The following is a 21,613-nucleotide window of genomic DNA, read 5'->3' as shown; positions in this document are numbered from 1 at the left end:
GGAAGTGGAGAGATGGTATGGGGCAGAAGGGCTTAAGGGTAAATGCGGATAAAACAAAAGTGATGATATCTAGGGTTGGTGGCGGTACTGTCAAAGACGAGGGAGAGTGGCCATGTGCAGTTTGCCACAAGGGCGTGGGAAGTATTTCCATCTTGTGCAGTGTTTATGATAAATGGGTGCACAAGAGATGTAGTGGTATCAGAGGTGGACTGCGAGATAATGCTGATTTTTTGTGTACAGCGTGTCGGGGAGAGCAGGTGGAGATTGTCAGGTGTGAAAGGGTTGAACTTGCTGGTGAATCTCTTGAGTGTGTGGAAGAGTTTTTTTATTTGGGAGAGATGTTGTGTGCTGGAGGTGGCTAGGGTGAGAAGTGGTTAGAAGAAGTTCAGGGAGCTCTTGCCTCTTCTGACATTGAGAGGGCTCTCCCTACATGCTAAGGGTTCTTTGTATGCAGCATGTGTTAGGAGTGTAATGCTGTATGGTAGTGAGGCCTGGGCAGTAAAGGAGGAGGATATTCGCTGGCTCAGACGTACAGAAATGACAATGATTAGGTGGATGTGTAGTAAGTCTCTGCGTGCAAGGTCTGGGGGGGCTGGGTTTACGATGGAAGAGTTGAGAGGTAGGATGGGACTCGAGTGTATTGGTGTTGTGATGAGGAGAGGTAGATTGACATGGTTTGGACATGTAGAGAGGATGGGGGATGATAATTGGGTGAGGAAGGTGAGAAGTGTTAATACTGTATTGGGGGCGGGGTTATGAGGAGTAGACCGAGAAAGACATGGGACGAGGTCATTAAGTGTGACCTCAGGGTTAAGGGACTGAACAGGGAGGCTGCAATGAATCGTGCAGCGTGGAAAGCCGCCATTAGGTGACCAAAGCCGACTCATGCAAGCATGTTGGAGCCTTTAAAAACGAAACGATACACAGTACTGTATATATATTTATCTATCTATCTATAGATATATATATATATATATATATATATATATATATATATATATACAGTATATACAGGTATACCATGATATACTATACCCCTAGATGCGATACCCCGACTTAGCAATGGGGGTAGAAATACCACCATACCCCACTTGATGATGGTCGCGCCCCTGTTTAACGATCAGCCCTCTGATGTTGCCTCCATGGCTGATAGGCCAAAATTTTGAATCACGCCCGTTCCCGTGGCGATTTGAGCCTGCTCGCCTCCCAGGATGCACAGAAAACCTCATGCAGCCCCCACAGCCATCAGTCATCTTGCACTTACTCATATCGTTCTTCACACTGGCCATTTCTGAGTGAGGAACACCCTTGCGCTCGCCCACCCCGCATCATGTTGCATCACCAACATTACACAAGCCACTACCTCAGTGCATTATAACTGTGTACAGGCAGTGTCGTGAGTAGCTCAGTGATACTAATCATGTGTGGAGTGCGATTTTGTGCGAATTTTGGCCTAAATAATTGTGATCATGTCTGGTAAGGGCGCTAGTGGTGGTGCTAGTGGAGACCCTAGTCAGGGTGGTAAGTGGCCTGCTAGCGTTGATGCCTGCGATGTTCCCACGAAGCGTGCTCGTAGAACTGTGTCTCTGGAAGTGAAACTAGATATTCTTGAACGCCAAGGCGAGGCAATCACCTTGGCATTCCATTTGGCCCAGTCGACTGTCTCCATCATTATCAAGAAGGGGGATGCCTTAAGGCTGCTGCTGGGGAGGATGCAACCTTATCCACCTCCCTTTTCACCTGCCATAGAGAGCCTGCGATGGAGAAGCTGGATGCTCTGCATGTGGGTGGAGGACCAGAACAGGAGGAGGGCACCCATGAGTCAGGCGATCATTTGCACCAAGGCTCTCATTGTGGGAGGAAAATAAGGTGAGGTGGAATCTTGATGATAGTGAGACATTTAAGACTAGCCATGGGTGGTTTGACCACTTCAAGAGGCATGCAAACTTGCACCATGTGAAGATGTATGGTGAGGCAGTGAGTGCGGATATGGTTGTGGCGGCAACGTTTCCTGACGAGCTGAAACGCATCGTTGCAGAGGGTGGCTACAGTGCGAAGCAGGTTTTGAATTCTGCTGAGACTTTGAAGAGCATATCCTCAAAGACATTCCTTACAACAGAGGAAAAGTCTACATCAGGGTTCAAGGCCTCGAAGGACCGGCTTACACTGCTGCTGGGAGGCAACACCAAGGGTGACCTCTAGTTGAAGCCGCTGCTGGTCTACCACTCCGAGAACCCCAGGGCTCTGGTGGGGTATGTGAAGGAGAATTTAGGGGTAATTTTTAAGTCAAACAAGAAGGCCTGGCCGACTTCTGACATCTGTTCGTCCTATTTTCATTGCTACCTCTCTCGTGACCTTAAATTGTTTTCCTCCGTGGAGAATTTGGTGAACAGGTTTCTCGTGGTGGTAGACAACACGCCTAGCCACCCTCCAGTGATGAAGGACATTGCACTGAGTGACAAGCCAAATGCTTTACTATGCCCCAGGAAACCATTTACTACGCTGGGCGGTAACCATGTAATCAAATATAGCTCGTGGTGGTTTAGTGGGTAATTAAGGCGCTCCAGCTGGATTGAGGCTTTGTAGGTGTATGTCCAAGGGGTGGTTGGGGTTTATTGCTCACATAATGCCACTTAGGGATGAATGAGGTTGGTCACTCTCATCTTAAATGTCAGGACCAACTTGCCAAGCCCTGGGCTCCTATGCTCCTAATGGGGCAACACAGGATTAGATGATGTGTATGTATGTATGATCAGGGCGCACTCCTAGAGGCTCCCAAAATAGTTCTCTTTTCCAATTTGAAGGTAAGTTTTCTATACTGATTGATCTGTTAGTACAGTAATAACCCTGATTTAGTCTCTGAGATACCTAATACAGATTCTAGTTTACTGCATAAAAGCAAAAATCTGTAACAGTCACATATATGTATGCACACCAGAAATTGCTTCAGTCCACCCTTTTTCTTCTCTGTTAAGCCTGTCCTGCAGTCACTTGATTGCATGTTAAGTATCAGCGTGATTCATGCAAAGACAATATATGAAAATTAAAAAAATATAGGCCAGTAGAAAGTTAGAAACACTTGTTTATCGTAAAAATCCATCCATTCATTGAGGAATTTTAGTTATAATTACTGGTGGACGCCAGGTGGCAGCACTAGCATGTAAACGCAGAGTTGGGTTTGTACGCAAGCCACTTGATTATCTGTAAAGTATCAGCATGATTCATGTAAAGAGAACAAAATATCACAAAAAAATAAAGACCAGCAAAAAGTTATAACCACTTTTTCATCCTAAAAATCCATGCTTGGATTGAGGACATCCAGTTTTATTCACCAGCAGACGCCAGGTGGCAGCAGTGCCAATATGTAAACAAAAGAGTTGTGGCTGTCCTTGAAGTTTTCATACATCTTCTGAGAAACATTAACCCATAAACTGCTGTATGCCTCATGAGCAGCTTGTGGGGGTGGGGACTGCTGTATGCCTCTTAGAAGCCTGATTTTCAAATTCGTCCCACAAAAATTGTGAGGGATGTACAGTCTTGATATTTTGCATGTTGGTAACACTGTCTGTCAGGCGGCATACAGCATCCTCACCACTTCTCTGCAATCAGTTTCTCCCTAGCAGTCATGTCGGGAGCACGCACTGTTTTTGCTCACAACTCTGATAACAAGAGCGATACTTCTACCCCTCCTAGCCAGCAAGGGAGGGCTTCACAAAGCAGGAGGAAGCATGCTTTTAGTTCAGAGCTGGCTGATGAATGAAGTAACTAAGAAATAGAGACAGTCAAGAGAAAAAAAGTAAAAATACAGCTGCGTATGTGGGGGAGAGGTAGTGGCAGGGGTGGAGGGTGCCATGGCTCCATCCACACACACACACACACACACACACACACACACACACACACACACACACACACACACACACACACACACACACACACACACACACACACACACACACTCAGACTGAAGAGGTTAAACATGGTTCCTTACACACACACACACACACACACACAAAAGATTGAGAGAATACGAAGAACAGCAACCAAGATAGTCCCCAGTCTGGCAGATCTGTCATACAGAAAGAGGCTGGAAAAGCTGGATTTGCCTTCCTTAGAAGAAAGGAGAGAGAGGGGCAACATGATTCCAGTGTTCAGGACCATGATGGGAGTAGATAAAATTGACAGTGAAGATCTCTTTGTATGGGATAAGAGAGTAACAAGAGGATGCGGAATGAAACTGAAGAAGCCAAGCTGCTTGAAGGATATCAAGATAAATAGTTTTCCTTATAGATGCAGAGACCTGTGGAATAACCTGGACAAAGAGATCGTCCAGTTTAAAAACTTAAACGAGTTTAAAGCAAAATTTGACTTACTGAGAAACAGAGACGGGACCCCACGAGCATAGCTTATTTCCTGTATATCACAACTAGGTTAATACAACTAGGTAAATACACACACACACACACACACACACATACACACACACACACACACACTCAGACTGAAGAGGTTAATCATGGTTCCACACACACACACACACACACACACACACACACACACACACACACACACACACACACACACACACACACACACACACACACACACACATATCGAACAATCCCATGACAACTAGCACTGACACCACCACCACCATTTATTATATTGCTAACTTTTCCTGTTACTGTTTTTTCTTATTGCATATTTCATATTGCTGTTATGTTTCATATTGCTGTTCTTAGCCAGTACTTCCTCCGTGTATAATATGAGTCAGTTACTTGCAAGCATGGTCTGTCAAGTCGGTATAAACAGCTATAGTGATAGAATCATAGAAGAAGGATATAGTGATAAATTATATAAGCCTACAGTGATATTGTCTATAAATACTGCTCTGATTCACTGCATATTATATATATACATGTAGATTGTAGGACACGTACTACGAATTGTCATACACTGAAGCAGAATAAAAAAGTATATCCTTTTTCCCAAAGCAGTTACCCAAATAACAAGAGTGATATTTCTGCACTCCATCCAGCAAGGGAGGACCTCATGAAGCAGGAGGAAGCTTTCTTTTAGCTCAAAGCATGCTGATAAATGGAATGAAAAAGAAATAGAGACAGTCAAGAGAAAAAAAAACTAAAAATACAGCTGCGTAACCAAGGGAGAGATAGTGTCAGGGGTGGAGGGCACCTTGGCTCTGTCTGCACACACACACACACACACACACACACACACACACACACACACACACACACACACACACACACACACACACACACACACACACACACACACACACACACACACACACACACACACACACACACACACACACACACACACACACACACACACACACACACACACACACACACACACACACACACACTTTTTTTTGGAGAGTATTGGATATGAAAGTAAGGAAGTGGTATATAAGGAAATAGAAGTGAAGGAAACTAAGGGGGATGGCTGTGAAAGATTAGAAATTGAGGAAGTGGTACTGATGGAGAGAAGAGGGTATAAAAAAAAATGAAAAATAATTTAAAGGTGATATACACTAATATTGATGGTTTAATATTGGCCAGGCTTGAAATTAATGATTTCTTGAGAGAATATGAACCTGATGTCATGTGCTTTGTAGAGACCAAATTAAGAGAGAATATTGATGTTCATTTGGGAGATGGTAAATACAATCTGTGGAGAGGAGACCGAAAAGAAATAACGGGAGGAGGAGTGATGATAGCAGTGAAGAACAACATAAGTGTAGATACCGTGGAAATGGGAGAAGGCAGGGCTAAAGTGATATATATGAAATTAGAAACTGGAGAGAAAGTCAAGAGAGATATGGTGGTAGTGTATGTTCCCCCTAAGACGAGAGCATGGAATGATGACGAATACCATGAGATGTTGTCAGATATGACTAGCTATTTACAAAAAATAATTGAGAAAAGCAATAATATAATTTTGGTGGGTGACTTTAACTGTAAAGAGGTGAACTGGGAGGAATGGGACTCAGGAGGCAGCGAGGACTCGTGGGGCACTATATTATTAAATATAATAATGAATAATGTGATGACGCAACGGGTCAGAGAAGAGACACGGTTCCGAGGTGAGGACACACCAGCAAGGTTAGATTTACTGTTTACCAAAGGACCCGATGTAATAGAATCATTGAAATATTTCTGTCCTATAGGAAAAAGTGATCATGTGGTCATTGAGTTCCAGATGATAATAGGGAACGTTGAGCCAAGAGACGAGCTTCATAGACAGGGAAGATACAACTTTGGGAAAGCTAATTTCACAGGACTGAGAAACTTTTTTGCAAATGCAGATTGGAGAAAATTCAGAGAAACAAGAGAGATACAAAGGAAGTGAGATATCTTTCTAGACCTCTACAATTTGGGAGTGGAAAAATTTGTACCAAGAGTAAGAGGGAAAGAAAACAGGAAACAGGAGTGGTTTAATAGAAGGTGTATGATAGCAAAAAAAGAATGAGATAAGGCATGGAACAATTGGAGAAAGAGGGGCAACACCAGAACAAGGAAGAATATAAAAGAACCAGAAATAATTACACAAGAATACGTAGAGAAGAAGAAAGGAATTTTGAAAAAGGTATAATAGACAAATGCAAGGATGAACCCAAACTGTTCTATAGATTTGTTAATGGCAAATTGAAACAAAGGGAAGGAATCACTAAATTGAAAGTAGAAGGAGAGGTCTATAAAGATGCAGCAATGCAAGCTGAAATAATAAACAAATGTTTCCAATCCGTTTTCACTAATGAAAAAGAGTTTGTGGAAGGGGAGGGAGTGACTAGAAATGTACCGGTGATAAAAGATATAAAAGTGGAGGTACAGGAAGTGTACAAATTATTGGAAACCCAAGATGTAAGGAAAGCCCCAGGACCTGATGGAATTTCTAATTGGGTACTGAAGGAATGCAGAGAACAACTGGCAGATAAAATTCACAGTTTAATCATGTGTTCTCTGGAAGAGGGGAAAGTGCCACAAGAATGGAAGAGGGCAAATGTGGTACCAGTTTATAAGGGAGGAAACAGGGAAAAACCCCTGAATTATAGACCAGTGTCTCTAACCAGCATGGTCACAAAATTGTGCGAGAGAATCCTGAAAGACAGATGGATAAAATATCTAGAAGAGATGAATATTTTGGCTGAATGTCAGTTTGGATTCAGAAGTGGAAGGTCATGTGTTTCTAACTTGTTGAGCTTTTGCTCAAGAGCGATCGACGTGGTACAGGAGAGAGATGGTTGGGTGGATTGTGTGTACTTAGACTTGGAGAAGGCCTTTGACAAGGTACCTCATAAGAGACTAATGTGGAAACTAGAATATATAGGAGGACTGAAGGGGAAACTCCTGGAATGGATGAGAGACTTTTTGAGAGACAGGCAAATGAGGACAGTTATAAAGGATAGGATGTCTGGATGGAGGGAAGTAACAAGTGGAGTCCCCCAAGGCTCAGTGTTGACGCCAGTAATGTTCCTGATTTACATAAATGATATGGTAGATAGAGTGAACAGTTATGCGAGTCTGTTCGCTGATGATGTAAAGATCTTGAGGAAGATAGAGGTTGAGGAGGATTGTAAAATGCTGCAGGAGGATCTGGATAGGATTCATGATTGGAGCCAGAAGTGGGAAATGAAATTTAATGTAAAGAAATGTAAAATATTGGAAATGGGTAAAAGCATCAGGAGGCCATCAATGAATTATTTGTTGGGTAATGCATTAATCACTAAAATGAAAGAAGAGAAAGACTTAGGAGTGCTGGTCCAAGATAGTTTGTCACCTGAAAAGCACATTAATAACATGGTTAGAGAGACTTATAAACTCCTGACTAACATAAGAGTAGCATTTCATTATATGGAGATGATGAAAAAACTGATAGTGGCCATGATCCGCCCCAGGTTAGAATATGCAGCGGTAGTGTGGTCCCCACACAAAAAGAAAGTTATCAACAAGATTGAGAGAATACAAAGAACAGCAACCAAAATAGTCCCCAGTCTGGCAGATCGGTCATACAGAGAGAGGCTGGAAAAGCTGGATTTGCCTTCCTTAGAGGAAAGGAGAAAGAGGGGAGACATGATTGCAGTGTTCAGGACCATGGTGGGAGTAGATAAAATTGACCGAGAAGATCTGTTTTTATGGGATAAGAGAGCAACAAGAGGACACGGAATGAAATTGAAAAAGTCAAGCTGCTTGAAGGATATCAAGAAATATAGCTTTCCTTACAGAAGTATAGATTTATGGAATAGTCTGGACAAAGAGATCATCCAGTCTAAAAACTTAAACGAGTTTAAAGCTAAATTTGACTTGCTGAGAAACAACGATGGGAACCCACGAGCATAGTATATTTCATGTGTATCTCACTTAGGTATATTGGGTAAATACATAAGTATTTGGAACTACTTAGACAAAAAGGTGGTGCAGGAGAAAAACATTCATGTGTGTAAAAGTAAACTAGATAAATGTGGATATGGAGACAGGACAACACGAGCATCGCTCAATTCCTGTATACTACAATTAGGTAAATACAAATAGGTAAATACACACACACACACACACACACACACACACACACACACACACACACACACACACACACACACACACACACATCCCCCTAAGAGGCCTGTGCTTGTAAAACACACACACACACACACACACACACACACACACACACACACACACACACACACACACACACACACACACACACACACACGGACAGCCACAACAGACGGACGTGTCTCCCAACAGCTCCCAGGCCCAGGCTGCATACCTTAAGTAGTTTCCAGGAATTAGTGAGAGAAGAGTTCTGGACAAATGTAGAAGTGTGCATGGAAAAGTTTGGAAGGAATGAGAGAGTGTTTTTGATCGGTGATATGAATGGTAAACTTGGGAATGTGAAGGTGGATGGAATAGTTGGTGAGTGGGGTGTGCCTGCTGAGACAGATGAGAATGGGAGTGCGTTAGTGGATATTTGTGCTGGGAGGGGGTTGGTGATAGCCAATACCCTCTTCAGGCATAAAATGATCCACAGGTATACATGGCGAGTGATGAGAAGGGTGGGTGAGGAACCGAATGACAGGAAGGCAATGATTGATTATGCGTGTGTTGATGAAAGGATGCGAAGATGTGTAATGGATGCAAGAGCTTATAGAGGTTGGGGGAGTGGACTTTCTGACCACTACTTGGTGGTGGCCAGAATTAGGATTCAAGTAAGATGGAGGAATAGAAGAAGGGAAAGACGAGAGGAAGGAGTAGTTGCAAGGAGAGTGGAAAGGTTACAAGAGGATGAGAAAAAGGCAGAGTATAAGAGAGAAGCGGAGGAACGATTGGGCAAATATGAATTGGAGCAGATGGGAGACCTGGAAGGTGTGTGTAGGATATTTACAGAAGAAATATGTGCAGCATGTGATGTGGTGTGTGGTAGGAAGAGAAGACGGAGGGGGGTGCAAGGAACAGCGTGGTGGACTGAAGAGGTGAGACAGGCTGTGGCACAAAAGAAGAAAGCATACAATGAATGGATGAGAAATAGGGGCGTGGAAGAAGTTGAGAGGCGGCAGAGAGAGTTATATGTAGAAAGAAAGAGAGAGGTGAAAAGATTAGTAAAAGAGAGTAAGAAGAGAGTGGGTGAGGAATTTGGAAGGAATTTGAGTGTAAAGTGGAGGGACTGTAAGAAAATGTTCTGGAAAGAGGTGAAAAGAGTAAGACAGGGTGGAAGTGAAGTAGCAGGGGAGTGAAAGATAAAAATGGTAGTGTTGTCCCAGATGATTGGCTGAAGAGTGTAATTGTAAATGTGTATAAAGGGAAGGGTGATGCCCTAGAAAGAGGAAATTATAGAGGTATAAAGCTTTTAGATCAGATAATGAAGGTAATGGAGAGTTTTAGAAGGTATGATTGGAGAAAGAGTGAATATTGATGAGATGCAGTTTGGGTTTATGCCAGGTAGGGGGACCACTGATGCCATATTCATTGTTCGACAGCTTCAGGAAAAGTATACTGGTAGGAGAAGGGATCTTTAGTTTCTTTTTGTTGATTTGGAAAAGGCCTTTGACAGAGTCCCTAGAGAGGTGGTGAAGTGGGCAATGAGAAAGCTTGGCTTGGAGGAGTGGCTGGTTAGGGTGGTTATGGCCATGTATGTGGGTGCTCACGCCCAGGTGAGAGTGAATGGAGATTTGAGTGATGAGTTTTCCGTGAATGTTGGTGTGCATCAGGGGTCAGTCTTGAGTCCCATGTTGTTTATCATGGTACTTGAAGGCCTTTCATGTGACTTTAGAAATGGACTCCTGTGGGAGTTGTTGTATGCTGATGATTTGGTGTTGATTGCAGAGAATGAAAAGGAGGCGGAGGAAAGGTTTAGGAAGTGGAGAGATGGTATGGGGCAAAAGGGTTTAAGGGTAAATGCGGATAAAACAAAAGTGATGATATCTAGGGTTGGTGGCGGTACTGTCAAAGACAAGGGAGAGTGGCCATGTGCAGTTTGCCACAAGGGCGTGGGAAGTAATTCCAACTTGTGCGGTGTGTGTGATAAATGGGTGCATAAGAGATGTAGTGGTATCAGAGGTAGACTGCGAGATAATGCTGATTTTATGTGTACGGCGTGTCGGGGTGAGCAGGTGGAGATCGTCAGATGTGAAAGGATTGAACTTGCTGGTGAATCTCTTGAGTGTGTGGAAGAGTTTTGTTATTTGGGAGACATGTTGTGTGCTGGAGGTGGGGCTGGAGCTAGCTCTGTGGCTAGGGTGAGAAGTGGTTGGAAGAAGTTCAGGGAGCTCTTGCCTCTCCTGACATTGAGAGGGCTCTCCCTACGTGCTAAGGGGTCTTTGTATGCATCATGTGTAAGGAGTGTAATGCTGTATGGCAGTGAGACCTGGGCAGTGAAGGAGGAAGACATTCGCCGGCTCAGACGTACAGAAATGACAATGATTAGGTGGATGTGCAGTGCGTCCCTGCGTCCAAGGCCTGGAGGGGCTGGGTTTACAATGGAAGATTTGAGAGGTAGGATGGGACTGGAGTGTATTGGTGTTGTGATGAGGAGAGGTAGATTGAGGTGGTTTGGACATGTGGAGAGGATGGGGGATGATAATTGGGTGAGGAAGGTGAGAAGTGTTAATATTGGGGGTGGGGTTATGAGGGGTAGACCGAGAAAGACATGGGACGAGGTCATTAAGTGTGACCTTAGGGTTAAGGGACTGAACAGGGAGGCTGCAATGGATCGTGCAGCGTGGAGAGCTGCCATTAGGTGACCAAGGCTGACACATGCAAGCATGTTGGAGCCTTTAAAAACGAAACGAAACGAAACAAGATTACTAGTGGAGAAGGGAGAAAAAGTGAGCAGATGGAGTGAACACTTTAAGGAATTGTTGAACATAGAGGATGGAAGTAATGCAAGTATAAGTGGCTGGGGAATGGCTGGGAGAAGGAGAGAGGTGAGAAGACAGGAAGAAATCAGTAGGATAGAAGTTGTGGAAGCAATGAAGAAAGTTAAATCGGGGAAAGCCCTAGGAATTGATGGAGTGTGTGATGAAATGCTAAAGCATGGGGGAGAGATAGTAGTAGAATGGATGTGGAAGATGTGCAGATTGGCCTGGGAGGAAGGTAGAGTCCCGGAGGATTGGAAGTCAAGTATAATTATTCCCTTGTACAAAGGAAAAGGGGAAAAAGAAGTGTGTGGTAATCATAGGGGCATTTGTCTTCTTAGTATAATAGGAAAAGTGTATGGTAGGATACTTATTGACAGAGTTAGAGAAAGAACAGAGAAATTAGTTGGAGAAGAACAGGGAGGCTTTAGGAAGGGAAGAGGTTGTGTAGATCAGATATTCATTCTTAAATCTTTAGTGGAAAAGTTTCTAGAGAAGGGAAAGAAATTGTATGCGGCTTTCATGGATTTTGAGAAAGCATATGACAGGGTGGATAGACAAGGATTGTGGAAAGTGTTAAGAATATATGGAGTAGATGGGAAGTTGTTGAATGCTGTGAAGAGTATGTACGATGGTGCGAAGGCTGCAGTGCGTGTGGATGGTGAACTAAGTGAATTTTTCTCTTTGAAAGTTGGGTTGAAACAGGGATGAGTCATGTCTCCATGGTTGTTCCATCTGTACATGGATGGGGTAATAAAAGAGGTACAAGGTAGGGTAGTAGATGTTGGAGTGGCCCTGGTGAGAGAGGATAGTGTTTGGAAACTCCCTGTACTGTTGTTTGCAGATGATACTGTGTTGTTGAATGAAGACGAAGGGGAGCTGCAAGGCTTGGTGGATGAGTTTGGGAGAGTGTGGAAGAAACGGAATCTAAAGGTGAATGTAGGGAAGAGTAAAGTGATGGTCTTTGAGAGAGTTGAAGTCAGTGAATGTACAGCAAGGTTGGATGGTGAGGAATTGGAGAATGTGAGTACGTTTAAGTACTTGGGTAGTGTGATGAGTAAGGATGGAGGTTTGGAGGGTGAAGTGCTTGAAAGGGTACAGCAGGGAAGAAAGGTTGCTGGTTCTTTGAAAGCAGTGATAAGAAACAGGGAAGTGAGAATGGAAGTGAAAAAGTTACTACATGACAGTATTGTGATACCAACTCTAACGTATGGAAGTGAAGCTTGGACGTTGTTGGAAGGACACAAGTCAAGAGTGAGAGCAGTGGAAATGAGTTATTTAAGAGGAGCCTGTGAAGTCACATGGGGAGACAGGCTGACGAATGAGGATATAAAGGAGCGTTGTGGTGTGGATGTGGATGTGATGGGAAGCGTTTTGAGGAACACACTGAGATGGTTTGGCCATGTGGAGAGGATGGAGGGTGAAAGACTGACAAAGAGAGTGTATGTGAGTGAGGTGGAGGGGGGAAGAGGGAGGGGGAGGCCGAGGATGAGATGGAGGGATGGGGTGGAGAGGTATATGAGAGAGGGGGGTGTGAGTTGGAAGCAGGGCAGTGAAATGGCGGGGGACAGGGCATCTTGGAGGCGATTTGTTTGTGGCCACCCCAAACGGGATTGAGGCATCTGGCAATAGATAGATAGATAGATGTTTATCCTGTCTCCTATGGTTTTGTTTTAAGTTTAAAATATTGTAAGTTTATATAGACTACCAAAAATGTAAAGATTTATTGGGAAGAATATACATGAATGTTTTGTAGTATTTTCGGTAACAGCTGTTTTTGCTACAGTAACCAGCATCCAACATGGCCGAAAATGTAAACACTGAGGGACTCGAATTTCCAGGATCTGATAGAAATACTAATATCATGGATCTGGTTAAAACATTGATAATGAGGATTAGTGAACTTGAAAAGAAAGTGGAGAATTTAGTGTTAAAGGACGTGTCTGAGAATACAGAAATTACTAAACAGTGTCTGATCCAATGAGACGGCGAATGAAGAAATCAGAAATTTGAAGCGTGAAAATGTTGACTTGAGGAGGAAACTAGAAGAGAGTACTAATAAAACAGAGAAGGTGAGTAGTGTATTAGAAGAACATAAGGCAAAGTGGGCACACGTAGAAGAAGAACAGAAAGAATTGGTCAGCTTAAGAGAAATGATCCAGGAAGAAAGGGAAATGAACAAGAAAAAGATGGAAGAAAATGTAGTGAAAATACTGAAGAAAAAAGAGAAAATAATGAGAGAAACTGTAGAAAGGAACAAATGCGTGGTAATATTTGGAAACAGGGAGGAGGAAGAAAAGGTTAGATTCGTGAGACTCGAGAGAGACATGAACCTGGTGAGAGGTATATTAGGCAAAATTGACCCTGAAGGAGACAAGTGGGTAAAAGAAATTGAGTAAGTAAGGAGGATAGGGCCTTATAGGAAAGGGGAAACAAGACCAATGAGAGTCAAGTTGACATCAGAAAGTTTAGTGAATGATATACTCAAAATGACCTGGAAATTAAGCAAAGAGGCTGGAATGGAAAATATTATATTAAGAAAAGATTTAAATGAAGAAGAAAGAGAAGTTTTAAAATCATTGAAGGATCAAGTAAAGGGAAAAAAATGATAAGAGGACAGAGGAAGAATGTAATACTTTTTTTTGGAGAGTATTGGATATGAAAGTAAGGAAGTGGTATATAAGGAATAGAAGCGAAGGAAACTAAGGGGGATACCTGTGAAAGATTAGAAACTGAGGAAGTGGTACTGACGGAGAGAAGGAGAGAAGAGGGTATAAAAAACACGAAAAATAATTTAAAGGTGATATACACTAATATTGATGGCTGGCCAAGAAGGTGGATAGATATGGGAAAAAGTGTATGAGAAAACTAGGTATGGAGGCTGGTGAGGCTTGAACTTTGTTTGAAGAAGTGCATGACAAGGGTTGGCACCCTTTTTAATGTGATGGTAATCATATTGACTTAATATGTGTGGATGGTTATACCTGTGAGGTGGAGTCAGGCTCCTGGGGATATGAATGATGAGTGAATGAATGTGGTCCATTTCATTGGAAATGGTAATGTTTAGGTCTCCTTCTGTCATGCATTTCTTGCTCACCGTTTTCTGAATTGTACCTTATGTTCCCTTTCGGTGGGAAAAGAGGTTAGGATGATGTTGATGATGATGATGATAGCTGTAGTCAGCAAAGAATGAAACTTGTAATATTTCAGGTATCTATGAGAGGGGCCCTGCAGGCTACAAGCACGTTTACTTCAATGTCACACCAAATACGCTCAAGATATGGGTAGTGACAGTCTTAGCTGTCATACTTTTATATGAAGGTGTCAAGAGGATTGTCAAGCTGTACTTGTATAGAGAGGTAAGATAGATAGATTCATATATATATTCATATACAGTGTGTGTGTGTGTGTGTGTGTGTGTGTGTGTGTTTAAGGGCACATCCACATGTGTGCTAGAACAAGTGCTGGCAACACGTAAGCAAGACAGTAATGAACACGGTGCAAACATACTGGGAACAGCAGCGTCCAGACCATGTTGACAACATCATGATGAAGTTTCAGCTGCCTGGTGTGGACACACTTATCCCATCACCTCTGCTGCCAGCAGGTTTGAAGCTGCACTGAAACATGTTTGCATACATCTGTCCAAATACTGCTGCATACATGTTCCCGAACATGTTGTCAGCTGTGTTGTCAGCACGTGTTTGAGTACACGTATGGACGTGCCCTAATGATATGTACTCAGGTTTGGAACATACAGTATGAGTAGCTTTTTTCCCCCATCTGGTAAGTCATTGTCAGCACTTATATATATACACACACACACACGAACAGCCGGAGAGAGAGGACGTCCCAGGCATCGCTCCTGACCTTGAGTAGTTTCAGGAATTTTGTCTGTCCTGTCTCCTAGGGTCTTTCTTTAAATTTAAAATAATGAAAGTTGGTAGACTACCAAAAATGTAAAGATTTGTTGGCAATAGTATACATGAATGTTTGTGGCTTATTGGTAACAGCTGTTTAGGTACTTTACCGGTACGTTAAAGATGGCCGAAAATGTAAACAATGAAGGAATGGAATTTCAAGGATTTGATGCTAATACTAATGTCATGGACCTGGTGAAAACATTAATTATGAGGATTAGTGAACTCGAAAAAAAAGTAGAGAATCTAGTGATAAAGGATGTGTCAGGAAATACGGAAACCACCATACAGAGTCTAATCCAGTCCAACGAAACAGCCAATGAAGAGATTAAGAATTTGAAGCGGGAAAATGTTGAACTGAGGAGGAAACTTGAAGAGAGTACTAATAAAACGGAGAAGGTGAGTAATGTACTAAAAGAACACAAGGCAAAGTGGGCACACGTAGAGGAAGAACAGAAAGAAGTGGTCAGCTTAAGAGAGATCATCCAGGAAGAAAGGGAAATGAACAAGAAAGAAATGGAAGAAAATGTAGTGAAAATACTGAAGAAAAAAGAGAAAATAGTGAGAGAAACTGTAGAAAGGAACAGATGTGTGATAGTATTTGGAAACAGGGAAGAGGAAGAAAAGGTTAGGTTCGCGAGACTCGAGAGAGACACGAACATGGTGAGAGGAATATTAGGCAAGATTGACCCCGAAGGAAACAAGTGGGTAAAAGAAATTGAGGAAGTAAGGAGGATAGGGCCTTATAAGAAAGGGGAAATAAGACCAATGAGAGTCAAGTTTACATCAGAAAGTGTAATAAATGAGATACTTAAAGTGACCTGGAAATTAAGCAAAGAGGCGGGGATGGAAAATATTATAATAAGAAAAGATCTGAATGAAGAAGAAAGAGAAGCTTTGAAATCATTAAAGGAAGAAGTAAAGGAAAAAAATGATAAGAGGACAGAGGAAGAACGTAATACTTTTTTTTGGAGAGTATTGGATATGAAAGTAAGGAAATGGTATTTAAGGAAATAGAAGTGAAGGAAACTAGGGGGGATGGTTGTGAAAGATCAGAAGTTGAGGAAGTGGTACGGACAGAGAGTAGGAGAGAAGAGGGTATTAATAATGTCAAAAATAATTTGAAGGTGATATACTGTATACTAATGTTGATGGTTTCATATCGACAAGGATCGAAATTAATGATTTCTTGAGAGAACATGAACCTGATGTCATGTGCTTTGTAGAGACCAAATTAAGAGAAGATATTGATGTTCATTTGGGAGATGGTAAATACAAACTGTGGAGAAAAGACAGAAAAGAAAAAAAGGGAGGAGGAGTGATGATAGCAGTGAAGAACAACATAAATGTAGATACTGTGGAAATGGGAGAAGGCAGGGCTGAAGTGATATATATGAAATTAGAAACTGGAGAGAATGTTAAGAGAGATATAGCGGTAGTGTATGTTCCCCCAAAGACGAGAGCATGGAAGGATGACGAATACCATGAGATGTTGTCAGATATGGCTAGCTACTTGCAAAAAATAATTGAGAAAAGCAATAATATAATTTTGGTGGGTGACTTTAATTGTAAAGAGGTGAACTGGGAGGAATGGTACTCGGGAGGCGGCGAGGATTCGTGGGGTACTATGTTATTAAATATAATAATGAATAATGTGATGACGCAGTGGGTCAAAGAAGAGACACGGTTTCGAGGTGAGGACACACCAGCAAGGTTAGATTTACTGTTCACCAAAGAACCTGATGTAATAGAATCATTGGAATATCTCTGTCCTTTGGGAAAAAGTGATCACGTGGTCATTGAGTTCCAGATGTTAATAGGAAACGTCGAGCCAAGAGACGAGCTTCATAGACAGGGAAGATACAACTTTGGCAAAGCAAATTTTACAGGATTGAGAAACTTTTTTGAAAATGCGGATTGGAGAAAATTCAGAGAAACAAGAGAGATACAGAGGAAGTGGGATATCTTTCTAGACCTCTATAATTTGGGAGTGGAAAAATTTGTACCAAGAGTAAGAGGGAAAGAAAACAGGAAAAAGGAGTGGTTTAATAGAAGGTGTATGATAGCCAAAAAAGAGAGAGATAAGGCGTGGAACAATTGGAGAAAGAGAGGTAACGACAGAACAAAGGAAGAATATGAAAGAACAAGAAACGAATACACAAGAATACGTAGGGAAGAAGAAAGGAATTTTGAAAAAGGTATAATTGACAAATGCAAGGATGAACCCAAACTGTTTTATAGATTTGTTAATGGCAAACTGAAACAAAAGGAAGGAATCACCAAGCTGAAAGTAGATGGAGAGGTCTTTAATGATGCGGCAATGCAAGCAGAAATAATGAACAAACGTTTCCAGTCAGTTTTCACTAAAGAAAAGGAGCTTGTGGAAGGGGAGGGAGTGATTAGAAATGTTCCGGTGATGAAAGATATAAAAGTGGAGGTTCAGGAAGTGTATAAATTACTGGAAACTCAAGATGTAAGGAAAGCCCCAGGACCTGATGGAATTTCTAATTGGGTACTGAAGGAATGCAGAGAACAACTGACGGATAAAATTCACAGCTTAATTGTATGCTCACTGGAAGAGGGGAAAGTGCCAAAAGAATGGAAGAGGGCAAGTGTGGTACCAATTCACAAGGGAGGAAACAGGGAAGAACCCCTGAATTATAGACCAGTGTCTCTAACCAGCATGGTCGCAAAATTGTGTGAGAGAATCCTGAAAGACAGATGGATAAAATATCTGGAAGAGATGAATATTTTGGCTGAATGTCAGTTTGGATTCAGAAGTGGAAGGTCATGTGTTTCAAACTTGTTGAGCTTTTACTCAAGAGCGATTGATGTGGTACAGGAGAGAGATGGTTGGGTGGATTGTGTGTACTTAGACTTAGAGAAGGCCTTTGACAAGGTACCTCATAAGAGACTAATGTGGAAACTAGATTATATAGGAGGACTAAAGGGGAAACTTCTGGAATGGATGAGAGACTTTTTGAGAGACAGACAAATGAGGACAGTAATAAAGGAAAAGATGTCTGGATGGAGGGAAGTAACAAGTGGAGTCCCTCAAGGCTCAGTGTTGGGGCCAGTAATGTTCCTGATTTATGTAAATGATATGGTAGATGGAGTGAACAGTTATGCGAGTCTGTTTGCTGATGATGTAAAGATCTTGAGGAAGATAGAGGTTGAGGAGGATTGTAAAATACTGCAGGAGGATTTGGATAGGATACACAATTGGAGCCGGACGTGGGAAATGAAATTTAATGTAAAGAAATGTAAAATATTGGAAATGGGTAAAAGTACCAGGAGACCATCACTGAATTATTTTTTGGGTAATGAATTAATCACAAAAAGGAGAGAAGAGAAAGATTTGGGAGTGCTGGTCCAAGATAGTTTGTCACCAGAAAAGCTCATTAACAAGATAGTTGGAGAGACTTATAAGCTCTTGACTAACATAAGAGTAGCATTTCATTATATGGATGAGGAAATGATGAAAAAATTGATAGTGGCCATGATCCGCCCCAGGTTAGAATATGCAGCGGTAGTGTGGTCCCCACACAAAAAGAAAGATATAAACAAGATTGAGAGAATACAAAGAACAGCAACCAAGATGGTCCCCAGTCTGACAGACCTGTCATACAGAGAGAGGCTGGAAAAACTGGATTTGCCTTCGTTAGAGGAAAGGAGAAAGAGGGGAGACATGATTGCGGTGTTCAGGACCATGGTGGGAGTAGATAAAATTGACAAAGAAGATCTGTTTGTATGGGATAAGAGAGCAACAAGAGGACATGGAATGAAATTGAAAAAGTCAAGCTGCTTGAAGGATATCAAGAAATATAGCTTTCCTTACAGAAGTATAGACTTATGGAATAGCCTGGACAAAGAGATCGTCCAGTCTAAAAACTTAAACGAGTTTAAAGTTAAATTCGACTTATTGAGAAACAGCGACGGAAACCCACAAGCATAGTACATTCCGTGTATATCACAATTAGGTATATTCTTAAATATTTGGAACGACTTAGACAAAGAGGTGGTGCATGAGAAAAACATTCATGTGTGTAAAGGTAGACTTGATAAATGTGGATGTGGAGACAGGACAACACGAGCATTGCTCAATTCCTGTATACTACAAATAGGTAAATACAAATAGGTAAATACACACACACACACACACACACACACACACACACACACACACACACACACACACACACACACACACACACACACAGAGGCATACCTCAACTTATGAACATAATTGGTTTCAAGAGGTCGTTTGCAAGTTAATTTTGCTCTCAAAATGAAAATCCCTTACAGTGTTATGTGTACAACATAGAAAACACCGTACTGTTCACTGATCTGTCGGTAGGGTTTTAAATGTTCTTATGCAGTTTATATTGTATTATGAAATATAAATGCATAAATTAACACAAGAAATACACAAGAAAATATACAGTATAAGACACAACTTTGTTCCTGCTATTGTCCGATGCCTATTTACAACTTACAAAAGATAATGGAATGTTTACCACCTGCAAAGATGTGGATGTGGCAAGCATTTCATTTTGTTTCGTTAGTTGTAAATATACATTGGGCATAAGCAATAACAGAGTTATCTTATTTTATAAACATTACTGTAGCTCACCTGAGGGCAAACATAGCAGGACTTGCAGGAAGTGAGAGGAGGCAGGTGGAGGAGTGGAGTTAGTTGGAAGATGCGGGTGAGGAGAGAGCGGTAGGTGAGTCGGGATTTTCGGGAGTAGCAGGCTGAACACGCTTTATTATTTCAAGTTTTTTTTTCATAGAGATGGCATGTTGCTTCCTAGATGAGCCAGAAGCACCACTATTAAAATGCATGCATTTATCAGCCATATTAAATGGAGTGAAAGTACTAAAAGCACAATGAGCAGTGATCTTCTCTCCTCCAGGTGAACAAAACAAAAACAGTAGATGGCGGGTTAGCCCCCAAGCATTCACACTGCCGCCTAGCGACCCGCCTCGCAACTGCTATCACCTGCCACATTCAGAAGCAGTCTCAGTGGGCCGCTACAAGCTAAATTATTTTTTTGTGGTTACGTTCGTACCTGTGACATGTTCGTTATTTTTTTCATGTTCGCATCTTTGAAATGCTCGGATCTTGAATGCTTGTAAGTTGAAGTATGTCTGTATATACAGTGCACCCTCACACAATGCGAGTTTATGGGTGGCAGAAACCCCTTGCATTCTACAATTTCGCACTGTGTAAATCAAAGAACGTATGGGAATACGTGGACAGCCCACCCAGGGCTTGGTCTTCTGGTCCCCATCCAGCCTACTCTACCCTGCTAATACTTTGTCTAATAGTACTTCTAGTTGGACCAACAAATAAAACAACAAATAGAACACCATGTACCTTCAGTGACTTCTGGGCTTGTTAAGAAGGGAAGGGGGTGGGTATCCAAGGCTCGGGGCATCTACCCTTGCCCCACGAGGTGGGGCGCCCCATTGTCACTCTCACTGTCACTGCTGAGGTCTCCTGGAGGTGCCATAAAGCCTTCAAAGTCAACAGCTGAGACCATGATGAACAGGTGGGTACTGCTATGATGCTAAAACAGACCACAGGATGCGAGGTACAACATGTGTTCTTGCAGCAATATGGAGAAGTGTCTGTTTACCCAGGAATGTCAGTAGATGGCATGCAGATAGCTTGCCAGCTGCCCGCCATTTTGAATCTGGCTCATTGCCAGCCACTTGCCATCATGTAACAGACTCACATTGTCCAGCCCAACACTCGTAGTAATGGACGGAAGTCCATTTTTGCCTTGGAATCATACAGCCGATTCGCATGTTGGGAAGTTCGATGCACAGATTTCGCATTCGATAAAAATAAGCATTTTCTGGGTTGACCGCGCATTGTAGGTGATTCGCACTGTGAGTTTGCATTGTGTGGGGGTGCACTGTATATATATATATATATATATATATATATATATATGTATATATATATACTGTATATATATATATATATGTGTGTGTGTGTGTGTATACAGTGCTCGACAAAAGTATTAAGCGCCTTGTGTCCGTCCTACGAAACAAACCTTTCAACATTGAAAAAACATGTAAATAATGCATTATATTTACCTTTAACGCTTGGTAGGGTATCCTTTGCGCTTCTTCACGGACCTGAGACATCGTGGAAGTGAAAGGGCGAGGTTCCTCAGGTGCTGGGGTGGTATTCTTGCCCAGGACTCACGAATGGCTGCTTCCAGCTTAGGCAGAGAGCTCACATCCTTCCCTTGGAGATTCTTCTTTACAAGGTATCAGAGGTTTTCTATTGGGTTGA

General features: G+C 42.1%; 1 protein-coding gene across 1 annotated transcript in view; it reads left to right on the top strand.

The window, feature by feature from the left end:
• Window positions 1-21,613, top strand: part of LOC145393018 (uncharacterized) — a 63,429-nt gene that overhangs the window by 17,192 nt on the left and 24,624 nt on the right. The window contains exon 3 of the mRNA XM_080267339.1: window positions 14,594-14,742. Coding sequence (XP_080123465.1) covers window positions 14,594-14,742 — 149 coding nt within the window. The remainder of the gene's footprint in view (window positions 1-14,593; window positions 14,743-21,613) is intronic.

Source organism: Coenobita brevimanus, chromosome 23 (genome assembly GCF_032717465.1).
Source record: "Coenobita brevimanus isolate Jiangsu-jjx chromosome 23, ASM3271746v2, whole genome shotgun sequence".
NCBI classification, from domain to species: Eukaryota; Metazoa; Arthropoda; class Malacostraca; order Decapoda; family Coenobitidae; genus Coenobita; species Coenobita brevimanus.
Note: the sequence above shows the minus strand (reverse complement) of the source record. Positions and strands in the feature narration are given on the sequence as shown.